Source organism: Anarhichas minor, unplaced genomic scaffold (assembly GCF_050575085.1).
Source record: "Anarhichas minor isolate MPS153535 unplaced genomic scaffold, ASM5057508v1 ptg000028l, whole genome shotgun sequence".
NCBI lineage: Eukaryota > Metazoa > Chordata > Actinopteri > Perciformes > Anarhichadidae > Anarhichas > Anarhichas minor.
The window spans coordinates 15,842,761-15,859,967 of record NW_027466474.1 but is presented as its reverse complement, the minus strand read 5'-3'; the positions used below and the strand labels follow the sequence as shown (position 1 = coordinate 15,859,967).

Sequence of the window (17,207 nt, the reverse complement as noted above, 5' to 3'; positions counted from 1 at the left end):
ATTTTTTTCATATATATTTTACTACACAATCTGTGTCCTTTCTCTCTCAAATGTAACTACTGTACTTAAATACTGTGTGTTTTCTGTCCTCTGCGTTCCAGTCGGACCACACTGAGTCGTCAGTCAACGGCAATAAGAAGCTGCGATTGGACAAAGACTGTCAGCTCCTCCCGCCCTGCATCTCTCCAATACACAACCACAAGAACAGCTCAGCAGAGTGAGTACCATACTTTACCCAAGAAAGTACTCACACAGGGACCCACTACTAGTGTCTTTCCAAACCATGTCAGTTAAAGCTGGAGTGTGGTATATTTATGTCCCCCTACTGGCAGTGGGAGTAATTACACAAAACCCTGTCGACGCAGCTTATAACATATGCTCGAGATGTTTGTCCTCGCTGTCTTATAGCTGTCTTTTTTTTTTTTTTTACTTAAATCCTCTGAACGCTACGTTTCTTTTTTTACCTGAAGCATCCACTCCAGACACTTTTTCTTGGACGCTTCTTAGGATTTTACCGCCGTATCTTTTGAACTTTTCCGAGCTGATACTCCGTCCATATGGTCTCACCCCCACCTTCCTTCCTGCCCCGTTTAGCTCTGGCTGGTTGACATAAAATGCAGGGCGCCACAGACACCACAACTCCGGTATTGTGGGAAATACAGAGAGCCTTTAATGACGGCGATAGGATTAATCAGCATTGTGTGTACTCGTTTGGCAAGGGCTTGATTGTAACAGACATTTATTTGTTAAAGTCCTGCGCTCCAGCTTTAACAGGGAGGACAGGTAATCACGTTCATGGTGAATCAAGATTTAAATGACCTTACTTTCCAATAAACATGTCCGCATGACATAACACAATGTGAGAAAAAATACTCAGCATTGCCTTTCCCCATTCTTCCCCTGAACGCCACATTCTCATGTTCCTGGGATTGACGCTAGACAAGTTTACTGAGTATTTTGAGGCAGGCTTAACATTTTCAATGTGGCGTTGAAGTCACCGCAGAGGTGAGTTCAATCCACACTGTGACACCAGAGTGACAAAGTGAATTTCAGCTTTCCGTGTGAATTATTAAAAACAGACTAAGCCGGCTGTCGCTATAAATAAGCCTCGACGTGACAGCCACAGAGGAAATATTTTTATAGCATCACGGCGTCATCAAGGGACGCGCAGAAGGGAGAGAGGGGCGACCTGGACTTGAACCTGTGACATTGTACGGCAGACATCCCAGAGTGTCTGTTCATCATCCAAGAGGCTTTTTATGGAAGCTGTAAACTGGATGATGTGATCATCCTGCTCAGACCCATTCAGCCATTTCTAAACGGTGGCTTTTGACAGTTATTATCACCCCGTTTTAATCAGACAGGTCGTATTTTGACAACAGATAATAAGAAAAGACTTATGTTAAGGGCCACCTTTTTGACCCCGGAAAGGCTTGTGTTTGTTTTGGAGCGTTTGAGCACATTCAAATTCAGCAAAGACCATAAATAGTCTTCTGAATCTGAAGTCATCCCTTTTTGTAGTAAAAACATAATGTCAATGTGTCTTTTACATGTATTATTAATAGTTTTTTTATCACTGATAGGAAGGGAAGAAATTATTTTGAGAAAATATCAGAAATACTCCTTTTCCTCTCAGCCAACTAGAGAGGCGTGTCCATGTTTGTTTTCATTGATTGACAGCAGCAGCAGGCTAACGTGATACAAAGGAAACAAACTTACTGTAGCTTTCCATGTAGCTAGCACATAGCTAGCACGCCGTGGCCAGGCAGTGTGTTGTTCAGTGTGAGTTCAGACCACACCAGTGTCCAAACAAAGCAAAGTTACATTTTCAGTTTATATGCTGGTTAATGTGCTGCAGCTGAACAGTTAGCCTGAATTAGCTAACGCTACCTAGCCTGCGAACTGACGTTAGCCGTGCACCTTTCCCAGCTGAAAGCTTGTTCTGTCATCGTTAGACAGGTTGCAGGACGAGATGTGTGGTCGTGTTTGTAAGTTAGATGAGAAGGAGACTTTAGCAGGAAAGCTAACGTATGTTGTTGTTCAAAGTCTGTGGACCAATCCCAACCTCCCCCCTAAGGCCTTAAACCCTGAACCCTCAGGGACGTCAGCTGCTAAAGGGTTGGGTGTGAGAGTCTGCAGGGGCTTGAAATGGTGTAAATACGAAGGGGACAGCACTTATCTGCGACATAACATGTTACGTATAATAGTGGGTATTTATTATATACTATAGTTTACTCCCTGATTTAAAAGTCTTCCAGGCTCTTGCCTTACGAGACAATATGTAATTTCAAATAATCTATTTACCTGTTTTTGTCAAAACAGCTTCAATAACAACGTGAAAAGAAATAGTTGATGAATAAATCAGCTGTGAGATAGTCTCTGCTCGCATTCCTCTGATTTCATGTGTTTTTAAAGTATCATCCTAAATCCTTAATGTTTCTGTGTTCATTTAATGTTCAAGGCACCCATGTGCCGTCCTCTTTGTTTACCTTTTTTTTTTATGCCTTCGCTTCCCCTGGTAAACCCGTGTTAAACTTCACAACGCTAGGAATTATGGGTAATTCCCTCAGGCAGAGTCTACAGAAATGCAGACTTAAGGAAAATGTTCATAATGGGCTCAAAATGTCAGCGAGAGCCCCTATGTATGTATATGTGTATACTGTATGTATATATATATACGTATATGTATATATGCATATGTGTGTGTGCAGGAAAGCATAAGAAAGCTCTCATAGCTCTTTTATATATATATGTATATATATATATATATGTGTATATATATGTGTGTATGTATATGGATATATACATATATATGTGTAAATGTATATATATATGTATATATACAGTATATACTGTATATGTGTATGTATGTATAAATATTCTGAGTTACATATAAATGAGCTATGAGAGCTTTCTTATGCTTTCCTGCACACACACCGGCATCCACTTAAGGATAGACACACAAATGCACACAAATTAGCATAGTCGTGCACACATCAATTATGCTGTACACAGACACAAAAGCACACACATAACTCACACATTCACACACACGCACTGCAGCAGCTAATTAGTCTTTGTCTCCCTGGTTTTGTATATTATCACTAATGTCGGGGCCCGGGGCGATGTTCTGCAAGCTCAGCAACTTTTCCCGCCGCATCAAACCCCCAGAGTTTCCAGGCGGAGGAAAAACATAAAAATATGATCTGTTGTGCTGCAAACAATATGAGTCACAAGAGCAACAATAAGGCGGCTGAGGGAATAGCCGTCAATGCTCGAGCAGGGAGGGCAGAACCACAACAACTTTAGAAGGAAAACATCATTCAGCGACTGCAGATGAAGTCTCAACAAGATGGTTAACTCAGAAGTAGGGCTTTACACGCTGGATGTTTGTGTCTGTTGATGAAATAATGTGATGGCAAAGATAGAGGAAGTCAAATCAAGCCAGTCCATTGATTGGCGTAGCCCCGAATGCTGCCTCGTGTATCAGTGTTTCATTACGCCGTCATCGACAAAACAGGTTCGACCCGGTCGAGTGAGAGCGTCGCTCAAGATAAAGAATACCAAACAAGTGATGATCAGCATTTTTCTGAACCTCTGACATCTAAATTCAGTAAAAAAAACAACAACACGGGAGTGTTTTGGCCACTGATACATAGGTTTTTGGCTTTTTCATCGCACTACTTGTGCTAAATACAAAATACATCTAAAGAGGGATTGTACGTCATCAAAATATCCACTTATGTATATGTGGATGTCATTTTTTCTACAGAATTTGTTTTTCGTGCAGTGTTCCAAGACTGACGGCAGATTAAAATCTGATTGCAGCAGAATCCCCAAAGCACATATATTTATATTTCCACTCATAATAAGAAAAATAAACGTTTGTTTTTATCTTATATTCGTGGGTTTGTGGTACATTTATCTGTCTCCGCTGTGCTATGATGTGGTTTTTTTGATATATTGTCTGACAATGTTTTATGAGTCATGATTCATCATTTGTCAGTTATAGTTTGTTGTCATGATTATTTCCCCCTATTGTCGAGATGAATTGTGACCCGTTGTTGTGGGAATGTGTTTTAACTGAACTACATATGACCTGAAATAAACGACCACTATGAGCAACCAATGGGAATCGCTTTGCTGCCTCACACCTCTGGTGCCACTAAGCAATGGCAGGGTGTTCACTGTAGCAAGAATCACACTTCAGCAATAGTCACAATTAAGCCAACTAATTAACACATATCCTAAATAAACATTTAGTAAAAAGATAATATTCAGTTACGATAAATATATTAATACTCATACTGCTTTGTCTTTTTGTGTGTGTGTGTGTGTGTGTGTGTGTGTGTGTGTGTGTGTGTGTGTGTGTGTGTGTGTGTGTGTGTGTGTGTGTGTGTGTGTTCAGTAGTTCACTAAACAGGAAGCAGTCTCGGCGGCGTGAAGACAAGCTGCTCCCCCCCCTCCTGTCGCCGCTCTCTGACGATCCGCCTCGTAAACGGACCTGTGACAGCAGTTCCTCTCTCGGCCAGGAGGGCGTCGCCTCCGGGACGCTGCCCTGCTCCACCTCCTCCACTTCCACTTCCACTTCCACTTCCACTTCCACTTCCACTTCCACTTCCTCACACAGACACAGGAGAGGTGAAGGCAAGGCGTCGGCACACGCGAGGAACGGCAGTGTAAGTGCTCAAAAGTGCTGCTGTTGTACGTGTCACCATTTGCAAAAGCATATTTGCTCCTGTTTGTATAATGCACCAAGTTTCCAAGAGATTTCTCATTTCCCAGTTTGTACATCCTCCATTCCTTTCCTCGCCTCCTCTCCTCGCATCTTTGTCCCGCCCACTGGAGATGCGAGGAGAGGAAGGGAGGAAAAGACGGAAGGAGATGGGAGACGAGGCAACGGGCATTTAACAAATGAGACATCCTTGCCTTGGAGCCGCCGTTTTCAAGCAAAGTCAATTAAAAACATCACACACAGCTGTTTTGTTGTACCTCTGTATTTATGCACTTACGAGGTGCTACACAAATAGTGAAGGACAGAGAGTTTGACCGCGCCTTTAATGGATCTGATCATCTTAATTATTTACAGCTTAAGAATACAAAAGGAACAGTTGCATTTGTAAAGTCATACCATGGCTTGAGATTATTCCAGCTGATGCTGAATGTCACGGATGCCGAAAAGGAACACACACCGGTGTATTGCTTCTTGCTCCTTCCTCGCTCCCTAAACCTAATCTCAGGAAGTGGGACGTCCTTCATGATGGCTGAGATGGATTTTCAGGTCAAAAGCCGGAGGATCGAGGAGATGGGGAGGCACAGCATGGAGACATGAGAAGAGCCCTATGTAGGAGTGATAGTTGGCTGGTGGCATTATCTTCTCGCAAAATTTAGTTGCTCCCCTGACACTGGAACTGTTCCCAAAAATAACTCTTGAGTTAATGACATGCCATGAATCTGCAGCGTGACACACATCTCCACCGCTGCTTCAGGAGTGTCAGGAGCAAAAGTCACTGAAACATGTTGTGTGAGTGTTTTTTTCCCGTGGTGGAGGAAGTATTCAGAGCTTTTACTTGGCTACAAGCAGCAATACTACAGTATACAAGTGTTACAAACCAATCCATTCCTAAGTTTACCCAAGTAAAAGTACTATTAGTATTAATACACTTAAAGTATTGAAAGTAAAAGTACTCATTTCAGAATCATATATATTATATCATATTTATATATTTCTGGGTTATCAATAGTGGTGCAGTAATGTGTACATCACTTAAATGTTGCGGCTGCTGAAGATGGGGCTAGTTTTAACTACTATGTATACAGCTGGGTAGCTTATATGACATATCAATAATCTAAATCTGCAAAGTAACTCAAGCAATCAAATGAGTATAGTTAGTAGAAAAAGAAAGTATATTTGTCTCTGAAATGTAGTGGAGTAGAAGTATAAAGTAGCATGAAATGGAAATGCTCAAGTGATGTACAAGTACCTCAAAAATGCACCTAAGTACAGTACATGACAAATGAGTTACTTTCCACCACTGGTACTGATGTACAGTAGAAGGTAATGCATGAAAACAGATGCAAAAAGCACAAGATTGACTAAAGAAGTGCTCCCAGTAAACTACTAAATGTAGAAGTATTTACAAAATGACAATACATTTAATCATATTCTACTTCATTTCCATTTAAAGTTTCAGAAGAGCTTAAAATGCAAAACGTTCGATTTGTCATGGATTTGCGTGTGAATATATAATCATAATGTTCTGTAGTATCTACTTGTGGCTCACCTGACAGTTGAGTGAGTTGAGCCACACCTCCCTGGCTTACTTTGTTTCCATCCGTTCATCCCTGACGTATAACGGTGACAGCATCATTAACGACCATTAATTCAGCCGGCAAAGTGAATCCATCACTGAACGAGAAGCCGGCGATAAAGTTGAAGTAGCGGTTTGATGAAAGCCGCGCATTGTAATGCTATCGTAACCGTGGATTTAATGCCTTCCCTACTTCAGGAAGTCGACACCCACGGCGAGAAGCCCAGCGGAGACGGTTACCATGCCAACGGACAGTCGGACTCGGAGGTGTGGTCGGAACCACCGGTGGAACCTGCAGAACCTCGCCGGCCACGACTGACGTTTAGCGACACGTATGTGGAAATACTGGTTATACCGTGCACGGCGATATGTACAAAACAGGAACACAATGACTGCAATGGATCCGTAGCTGCTGCTTCACCTCCTTGTGAAGTCTGTCAGCAGCTTCATTCATCAACACATTCATATTCTAATCAGCGTGGTTCATAAGACCTCGCCTTCTGTACGTTACTCCCTCGCTGCTTGTATAAGTAATCTCTCCTTCTCCTGTGTTAGGAGACAGCAGGTGTCTCCTGTTTACATGGAGCAGGTCTCGGATTATTCCACTGTATACATGTTATGTGTCTTGTTTTTACATCACAGCGTTTGTGTTGATTATGCTGTGCGAGTCTGCTCTCTGAGATAACTACATGCAGTCAATGAAGACAGAGCTGACTGTTCTTTATTCAACACAAGTGTAATAATCTAAACTCAATATCTCCGTTGCTTTTTTTAATGGAGGCCAACAGTTTGATTTTGACTGAGGGGTTGTGCTTCATGGCTTCATGGAGATGGAGAGCACCGCTCCTCCCATGTTAACGCTTAAAACTTTCAGAATATTTGGCAGAAGGTGGAGTGAGTGGAAAGCTTGGCGGCTTTAGTACCAGCAATACCAGTGGATTTAGATGGAAGCTGTGGTTCTACGGGTTTGGTCTCCATCACAAGACTCAAGTCACAAATTTGATGACTTTAGACACGACTTGACAATATCAATAAAGGCTCGCCTGGACTTAAACGCCAATGACTCGTGACTTCACTTGAATTTAAGTCTTTCGGCTTAAAAACACTTGATACCTTCCCCCAAAATAGATTAAGATTATTAAGTAGTATTTTATTTTAAAAGTGTGCCACAAATCAGTTGATTTCCTGAATAAACTTAACGCGCATCATTCCCAACAAGTCCACAAGTAATTCCTCAGATCCGCTTTGTTTCAACCAATCCGACAACATCCAATCAAGTTGCAGGAGAGAACTTAACTAATGTTAACTTACTGAGTGGCAGTCAGAAACAATTATACCAAAGATAAGTTTGTTCTACGCGGTGGTCAACAAAAACTCATTGCAGGTGTAAAATTATAGATGAAGACACAAATGGCAATGCATTTGGTGAAGAGCACATTATTACTTGTTTAGGACTCGAAATTCAAAGTTAAGGACTTGACTCGGGACTTGAAAAACAGTGACTTGGTCCCACCTCGGCTGGCTACTAATTATTACCACCATGATCTATCTTATGATCTTACACAATAATGCATCCCAGAGGCCCTCTCTGGTCCCAAATTGTGTACCCGACCCAAAAGAGCCGAGTCTGACTCACAGGATGTAGAACGTGAATACAAGCCTACCATTGGCTGCTTACTCCACACAGAATTCTCCTCCCCTTTCCCAGCTGTCTCCGCTATTTATTTTTGCAATGCCACCGTCGCTGCATCCTGAGACAATTGTGATCGGTTTAAAGAAATATAAACAACGCAGAGTGGAAAAAAAAGAAAAAGGTGTGACCAATAGACTAGCAGCAGTGAGAGAGGTCTGGTAATGTCAGAATAGCCCAAACCTGACATGCATGAATACTTGGAAATAAAACAACATAGACACACACACACACACACACACACACAATCCAAAAGGGACCCGAGGATAATTAGACCTGATGAAGAAATGCTGTCGACACCAAAAGACCCTGATACAGAGAGAACCCCGACAGTGACAGCTGCATGATGCTCCCCCAATTAACACGCAGCTGCGGTCAGAGAGATTAGCTATACATGTGATTTTCCTCTGTGCTTTACGAGTCACACTGACACCAGACCAGTCCAGACTGCTGCTGCTCATCAAGACAAAGCCCTCTGCTTAACGAACATAATAGAATGTAGCACAGTAATTATAATTATGACACACCTTGTGATTAGAGCTGATGGCAAGTCCACCTAGATCCCCGAGGATATTAGACATATTGACACACAGACCTGAGAGTTGACACAGTAGAGCAGGACCCTACCTAACCCAATTAGCCTGAATATAGTTTGGACCCACCCTGACTGAACCGAGTGGTCCCATGGAGACCTCTGATGCATTCTCATGTCTGTCTCAACTGAACATCAAAACCTGCCGGCATGTTTTCTTTTAACAATCGCCAAAACTGCACCGTTTATCCTCGCTAGCAGCCGTATGAACCGTCATCATCGTCAGATTTTCATCATTCCAACTGTGATATTTCATCAAAAACATTTCATTCTACACGTCTCATTTAATAGCTCGCCCCAAAATAAACCTTTTACTGTAACCAGAGACTTTTAATTTGCCTGCAAGTGTCACGTGACAACAATTCTGAGCTCAGAGCCTTGAGGAGAGGCAGGAAGTAGAGGTTGTAAAAATGTCAATCGTTCAATATAATTTTCTTTCCACAATTGGTAACACTTGTGGACACTTGGAAAAATGTTGGACATATAGATTCCATTGTTTGTAAAAATGATCAATGAAATTCAATTTTCTTTTTTATGATTCATGGCATGGCTTCTGTGTTATAGTGCACAACAGACCTGTTTGAGTTGCCTCCTCTTCCAGCCGTGGTGGTGCTGTTTCCATAGAGGTGCAGGACTTTTACATTGCAGTGAATAACGAGGCCACAGAGAGACGAATGTGACAGCTGACAACCGCTTGGTGTTCAGAGGGTTAACACAACTCGTTCTCATCCTGAAACAACTCGTCTGCTTTTAGGGAGGATCGCCGTCCTCATGCTGCAGATTAGACGTTTTAAAATGTCTGTAACTACCTCAGCACTGGTCCGGTTGTGTTGAGACGAGAAAAGATGATACATCGCGTTGCTTATTTGTCCCAAAGGGTTCCTGCATTATTCATGAAACAACATGTTTTGTTGTTACACTCAGGTTACACTGAGCCTGAGGAATGTATACCTAAGTAGGCTACTGTATATAACTCACAGCAAGCTACTCGTAGCCAGTGATTATGTAAATCACCCTGCAGGGTTTTAATTATTTACTTATTGTCACATGCTATGTATGCTCTTTTTCCCCTGTGCTGTTCCCAGAGTCCACAGTGCAGACTACTACATGCAGGAGGCCAAGAGACTGAAGCACAAGGCCGACGCTTTGGTAAGATGTCGTCTCCCACAACTCTTTCTGCAGTCACTGAAAGACGCAGGTCACACACACACACACACACACTTACACCTCCGTCCTTGAGCACATAGAGTGGGCAACGAGGAGACGGACAAACAGACGGCAAGAAAATTATTTGATAACACGATGTTACCATCTACAGTCTAGACTTTAATTATGCATGCACGCGCTCAGACGTGTCTGTGTGTGTGTGTGTGTGTGTGTGTGTGTGTGTGTGTGTGTGTGTGTGTGTGTGTGTGTGTGTGTGTCGTTGATCATGTGTGTGCTCTGCGAGTCTCTGAAGAATGAAAATCTATTTCACATCAAGTGGCGCACTGTATAATTTGTGTTATTTATTGCAGCATTTGTCTCCGGGGGAACATTGCATTCAAGGACTGATGATGTCTGAAAGATTATACAATATCAAAAGAATTATCTGATCCCCTCCCAGACAATGAAATGAGATTTATTTAACTTGTTATTTATCTTGTGTTTACGCCTTGTTTCCTCACATTTATCTGGGGATTTTGCATCTTAGCGGGAGATTATTCCAAGAGTGCGTCTGCCACAATGCTGTTAAGACGTTGCTTCTTCTGTCTTTGTCTTCTCTCTCTCTGTTTCTGTTTCTTTTTGGATTTTTCCTCATTGTCACATTTCGGCTTTCTCTCCGTCACTTATTGGTCCGTCACTCTTGTTTTTTCGTTCTTCCTCTCCATCTGTAGATGGACAAATTTGGTAAAGCGGTGAACTACGCAGACGGCGCCCTCTCCTTCATAGAGTGTGGGAATGCTATGGAGCGAGATCCACTGGAGGCCAAGTCCCCGTATACCATGTACTCTGAGACTGTGGAGCTGATCAGGTACAGTAAGGAGGGACGGACAGAAAGGTCACATGAAGACTAAGATAGGTATATATACTGTATATATATACACCTTTCTTAGTCTTCACTTCACTTATCAACAAGCATTACTTTTAGTTACTGTGAGGAACTTGTAACCTACAAAATACACGAGACCATCAGCGGGAGGATTGTCTGTCTATATAGTTATGCTTAAAGCTTGTCAAACCATGCACATAAATAAAGGCCAGCAAACAGAAGCACTTGAGACGTGATCTCTGTTCGTGAACCTAACATTGAGTATGCAGTGTGTGCGCACTGTCAGCAGTATGAGGACTTTGTGTACGAGAGAAATTAATTTGTACTAGATTAGCAGGAAGTATAAACTTGAGCTTAATGGACATACTCAACCGCCCCAGCATGCATTGCTCCTCTTTAGACGAGGTTTGTTAAAAGGATTACGATGGCGAGGGATGATGAGGTGAAGTTGAGACATTCATAAAGATTCTAGCAGTTCTTTTTTCAAAGATAATTCTCTGGAAATCAAAAAGGTGCTTTCACACTCTACTCAGGTATGTAGCCATTGAATGCTGTATTTCCTTGATTCTTTCATAACGACCCACATAGATGAGTGGGTTCTTCCCATGTGCACTGCCACAGCACATTCCCTATAATTACACCTCTCTTATCAGCCCAACCTGTTGTAGATTTAGCCTATTAGCCGAAATAATATTCTGCGGTTGCATATGTTCACCTCTCTGCCCACAGAAAATGACTAATCAAAACCTGAGTCTTGGAATAACAACTAAAACCTGATTAGCATGAAGCCGGTGCTGTATTCAGAAACGTCAGGACTCTGCAGGATTGTATTTTATTTATGTCTAATCTTTGTTGTCTGAAGCATCACAGACCCGCGGAGCTGCTAATGAGCAGAGTTTAACGAGTGTTGCGTCGCAGGTCCTCTGCTGTTCTCCAGAGCTGCCGGTGTGTGAAGCCGCAAAGCGCGACTTTTAAGAGAGCAAAGTGAGAATAACAAACGACTGCTTCCTTTGAAGGCTGACAGCAGGGCGCTGTAGTGGGAGAGAGTCTTTTCACTGAAGGACTCAGGTTCAAGCCCCGCTTGTCTGCACTCATCCATCCTGCTGAAGTGTCCTTGAGCAAGACGCCGAGTCGCCACCAGCTGCGGGGGGCTGCTGATCTGTGACTCTGGCCTTTGACCAGGAGGAGGGAGCAGCAGGAAGGGACAAGAAGTTCCCCACAGAGATCGATGAAGGATAAAGGTGTCGGCGCTCTCACTTGATTCACCCGTCACCGCTGGATTTCATCTTGACCGATTAAACCAGCTGGCTGAGCAATCAGACCGGGTCACCGAGGGCGGGAGGCAGCAGCCGATCCCCACAGCATCTTTGAAATACCTAATCATCCACCAAGGGATACATTCATCCTTCCACAGAGGCAGATGAAGCTGACCCGTAGCTCGTCTTGCCGAAGGGCACTTCAGCAGGGTGGATGCTGAAAGACGTGAATCTCTAATTGCCGTGTCACCGCTTTACATTCGTTGCGTTCAGAAAGAGCAGCTCCTCGAATGACTCTAACCTCGGTTTTCTAATTACGATGAACCATGAGGATGCATGTATTGACCGTCATTAACAGATGCAGCATGTTTACACTTCACCGCCATCGATCAGTGGACATGTGAGTGATGAGCGTCTCTCCTCTGCAGGTACGCCATGAGGTTGAAGAATTTCACCAGCCATTCAGCCACCGTCGCTGAGAAGAAACTCGCCGTGTTGTGGTACGACAATTCTCTTTTTATGTGTGTGTGTGTGTGTGTATGTGTGTGTGTGTGTGTGCAGGGCCGTAGTCAGGATTTAAGAAATACTGAGGTCATGAGTTTCCCAATGCCAGGTTTCTAAATTGTTTCTTACCATTAAGATGTTTCTGGTTTTTAATTATGAGCCCGGCCAAACTGCTACGTGAAGCTACCTGTTACGCTCTGTTTGAGAAGTTTCACCCACAAGAAAAGGTGGAAGAGATTCTCATGCTGCTGTCTGACATCAGCAGACAAAAAACGGAACAAATTGACCAGCGTCAGTAGTTGTATGACGGGACCTGAAACAATTAGGAAACATGAACACAAGCTGCCAACAACGTGTCATCAGCGAGTAAAGCAGGACTTAGATGTCAGGTCAGGATCTGACAGTCACAGAGATGCTGTAGGCTGACTGTAGTTCACAGTACACCGGTCACCTGACAGCAACAACGATGACACAATCCTGCAGAAACAGAGACAGAAGGCTCTGTGATTATTATTATAGAGTTTTTTTCATTTTATTTATTTTATGTGATATTTCAAATGACTTCACAAAGAGTTGGACTTTGATTTGATCATATATTAGTATCGTACGTTTCTCACACTCTTTGCTTCACTCAAGTTCCCCATAATCCGGGCGGACGTGCGGCGCCGTGTTTGAAGTGCGTGTTTGTGCGGATGACATGAAGATGATACTGAGGACGGAGCTTTAAAGGGGATTCATCTGCCTTCTCTAATGGGTTTGTTTCCATAGTAACCGCTGTCTGTCTCTGCTGTATCTGAGGATGTTCCATTTGAAGAAAGACCACGCTGTCAAGTACTCGCGGTCGCTCATGGAGTACTTCAAGGTAGCACACACACACACACACACACACACACACACACACACATTTGGACATGGACTTTATTTCCTCTCGCTCTCATTTTCTCCCTCTGCGGTTGAAAAACATGAAAAGCCAATTACAATCCCTCCAATACATTTCATATTCATTTTCATGGTGCCCGTGCATTCATTTTGCATGACGTTATTAAAATCCATTCTTTCTCTTTGATATTAACGTATTAATTAGCTCCATCAGTCATCACAGTGGATTGTTGGGGTTTAATGTGCTTGTTTTGATTAATTGCGTTTGGTTTAATTAATTACTGAGGATGTCATTATCACAGTGCTGCATTTGCATTGATGGGATTGGATTCCTGGGACGGGACTGACTGGGGGTTTAGCTGTGTATGTGTGCACAGGCTGTGTACATACAGCACGTGCTGACAGACAGAGAAGAGGAAGAAACACTGAAAGCAGTCTGAGCGCTTCATTTCAAAAGAGTCCAACCGGATCTGTAACTACACGACACATTCATGTGTTAACATTACATACTGTTAATGTGCAATGTGTGGTTGCATTATAATAACATTCATAATTAAGGGTTTGTTGTATCACTGATGAAATGAAGGGATCACAGTCTGTGTTTATGGATAGATATCACTCACTCTGCACTTCAACTCACTGTATCAGTTACAAAAAGTCAGCTGATGCAAACAGCCTTTTGGATAACTCTGGCACCGTCACAGCAATGTTAACCAATGGGTGCCGACCCCGTTAGACCAATACATAAAGAGGTAAATAGAGAAAGACTTTTGGCATTTGTGAAAGATTTGCTTTATTGCTCAGAGCTGGAAGAGAAGATTGATGGCACCGTCCTAGCTGTCTGCTAAATATGAAGCTACAGCCAGCCGGCCGTTTGCATAGCCTAGAATACAGACTAGAGAAGGGGAATGTGTTAGCCTGGCTCTGATTGATTTACCTTCAGATGATACATTTCTCCTTCTTCCATCTCTAGTCTTCCTCTCATGTATCTACTAAAGCTGTTACTGTAAGCCATAAAAAAACACGTTTTAATACATTTGTCTTTCTGTGACCCAGAATTCAGCCAAGAGTTCCCACCAAGCACCCTCTCCCTGGAGGATCAATGGGAAGTGAGTACACACACAGACACACACACACACACACACACACACACACACACACACACACACACACGTGTGCAATCTCACCCCTCCCCTTCATTCACACAGATAATTGAGAATTTATAATGCACCGGAGCTGTGCTGCAAAATACCATGGCGCCCCTGACAGCCACTTGCTCAAAGAAACCCCTCAGGAAGCAAATAAAGGGATTGATTTGTTGTAGATGTGAGGAGCAGAAGACTGGAGGGGCCGCCGAGAAGGAGTGATGGAGGGAGTGATGATGGATGGATGGAGGAGGAGAGGGGTGAAGGAGCTGTGGATGTGAAGCTAATGAGTTTGGACAGCTCTGATGCTGCACAACAGCAAGACGAGCTCAGTGTGTGTGTGTGTGTGTGTGTGCGTGTGTGTGTGTGTGTGTTTGTGTGCCTGTATGTGTGTGGTGAGTGTGAATCAGGCACAAGTTGTTGGGTCGGCGAGGGTCAAGGCCACATCACAGACATTACATCACTGCCAGAGCCACACACCCAGCTGAGCAGGGCAGGGGAGCAGTTTGTACTAGCATGACTGATGTTACTATACAGTGTATACCAGAGTAACACACACACACACACATTTAATACTTCTTACAGCCTTTTGGACTGAAATGATCACTGCTTGGAGAAGCCAAAACAACAGTTTGTCTAATCTCCACTATCATTGATGTGCAGCGGTATTAACAACAACACGCCGTATCATCGTTAGGGCTGTGTAAAATAGTTCAAGCTTCATTCATAACGCTGACATTTCAATTCTAAATCACCATTCAAATGCTGCACAACTTTCTTTTTTTTCCCGGCATGTCTATTCTGCTTAAATGCAGTATTTCTGCACAGTTGCAGATATATTACCAGGCTACACTAATATTATTATTGCTATACTATTCGTAGAATTAGATTCCACTGGCGGCTGCGTAATTCACGGGTCAATTTACGAGTCGGGCGGATTTGGGTAAGCCTACTAGCAAATATCACAGGTCAGAACATTATCAATGGTTCTGGTGGTTGATAAACACATGTTATTGTGGGTCAGGTTGTGCCGATTGTCCCTCATGGGTTGGGTGGGTGCGAGTATTAAAAAATCCTGACCCACGCATCACTCCATAACATCGATTTAGACTCATTTGATCCAAACATTTCTTTATCCAACGAAATATTCCGCTTCAATCTACATTCTACCGCTGTCGTTGCGGTGATGTTAAACTGGTGTAAACATTTTCAAACCTGTTTGATTTGACGCCAAATGTCGGAGTGGACCAGTACAACAGCTTTGACCACTTGGTGCTTCACTTGACTCAGCAGCCACTCTATCAAAACTTAGAGGAGCAGCTTGTCCAGTTTGTGTAAGAATAGCTGGTCCACCTTAATGGTCAGTCCACCTTAAGTGAGCCTGGGCTGAAGTTTGAGGGGAAAACCCCCTCAACTGTAATTGCTTTGGTTCGGTTGGCTCATTTACTGTCTTGGTTCAGCAGACAGTAAACAGACTGTAAGCAGGCAGCTTCAGTGGAACTGTAAAAACCCACTGTACACTACCTGCCCAGCACCAAACAGCAGACATTATATATATTTGAACATTGCCTGGAGGAGCTGTATGTGAGAACATAAATGTCTGAATAATTCAGACCGGACATTAAACAGACTTTACCCTGCCAGCTCTCTAGCACAAAGTCTGAGTGATGTCCTATTTGAGCCCATGTGGGAATAGAGCAGGTCATTCACAGCGAGCGAGTGGGTAAGTTGATAATGTGTCTATCATGGGGCTCGCACAAAACCGTAAGAAACAAACGTTCAAGGGTGAAGAAAATGTCTGACAGGGGAGACGACGACATTTGGGAGCTTCTGTCCTTAAGGGCTGACGGGGGAACCGTCAGACTAATCCAATTACAAACCGGACATGTCAGAGATGTACCACTGTGAGTTCATATTAACCTTACATTCATCTGGTGGCTGAAAGGATGACACAAAAGAAGGCCAATGTGTAAATAAGCAAGTGTGTACGAACACATTAGTCATAACTTTATAAGGTGATAATATCTCCGTCTTGAGTTCCACTGCCCCCAAGTGGCCAAAACAAAATCCATAAATGCAGCTTTAATACCATCTTCTTTTATAAACTTGTTGCTTTCTGTCACAAGTATAGAGCTTGTTGTCCCGATGGCGTGTTTAACTTTCCATTTTCTTCTGTCCTTGTCCTTGTTCTGATAACTGTTTTGTTGTTGTTGTTTCCCACTCCACCTCTCATCTCTTACCCTGAGCCACTTTAAAATAAAGCTTCTCCTGCTTTGTACGACAGCAGTCGAGCCGTTTTTAGCAGTCTTATCTTTAGGAAATAGAAAACTAATAAAGACAGTATTCAGCAGACACGTCCTTGACGCCAGTAAGTCTGTTTGGAAAACATGTAACAAGCGAAACTCTCGGCTGACACACTTTCCTCTTTGTATGTTATCAAGTCACTCAAAAGCCCTTCCAGCATACAGAAGCTCCCTGTTTAATTCCCTTGGTGTTACTGGGACTCACTGCCTCTCTTTACAGGGTTAACGGGACCCCGTCCCCCCTCTCACTCAGCCCCTCCCCGGCCGGCAGCGGAGGGGCGGGAGGAGGATCCGGAGGAGCCCCGGGCTCGTCGGGAAGCGTGGCCATCCCTCAACGGATTCACCACATGGCTGCCAGTCACGTTAACATCACCAACAACATCCTGCGGAGCTATGAACACTGGGAGACGGCTGAGAGACTGGCCACTGATAGCCAAGGTAGGACTACAGACGACTGAACATGTGCTCTGGAGGTTTGACTTTACACCCACGTGA

The 17,207-nt window shown here is 43.3% G+C and overlaps 1 protein-coding gene across 1 annotated transcript in view; it reads left to right on the top strand.

Annotated features, from left to right (window-relative positions):
- aff2 (AF4/FMR2 family, member 2) overlaps window positions 1-17,207 on the top strand; it is a 136,652-nt gene that overhangs the window by 116,622 nt on the left and 2,823 nt on the right. Inside the window, exons 17-25 of the mRNA XM_076103917.1 lie at window positions 102-217; window positions 4,412-4,679; window positions 6,510-6,643; window positions 9,679-9,742; window positions 10,471-10,607; window positions 12,310-12,381; window positions 13,154-13,247; window positions 14,321-14,373; window positions 16,933-17,150. Of these exons, the coding sequence (XP_075960032.1) occupies window positions 102-217; window positions 4,412-4,679; window positions 6,510-6,643; window positions 9,679-9,742; window positions 10,471-10,607; window positions 12,310-12,381; window positions 13,154-13,247; window positions 14,321-14,373; window positions 16,933-17,150 (1,156 nt within the window). The remainder of the gene's footprint in view (window positions 1-101; window positions 218-4,411; window positions 4,680-6,509; window positions 6,644-9,678; window positions 9,743-10,470; window positions 10,608-12,309; window positions 12,382-13,153; window positions 13,248-14,320; window positions 14,374-16,932; window positions 17,151-17,207) is intronic.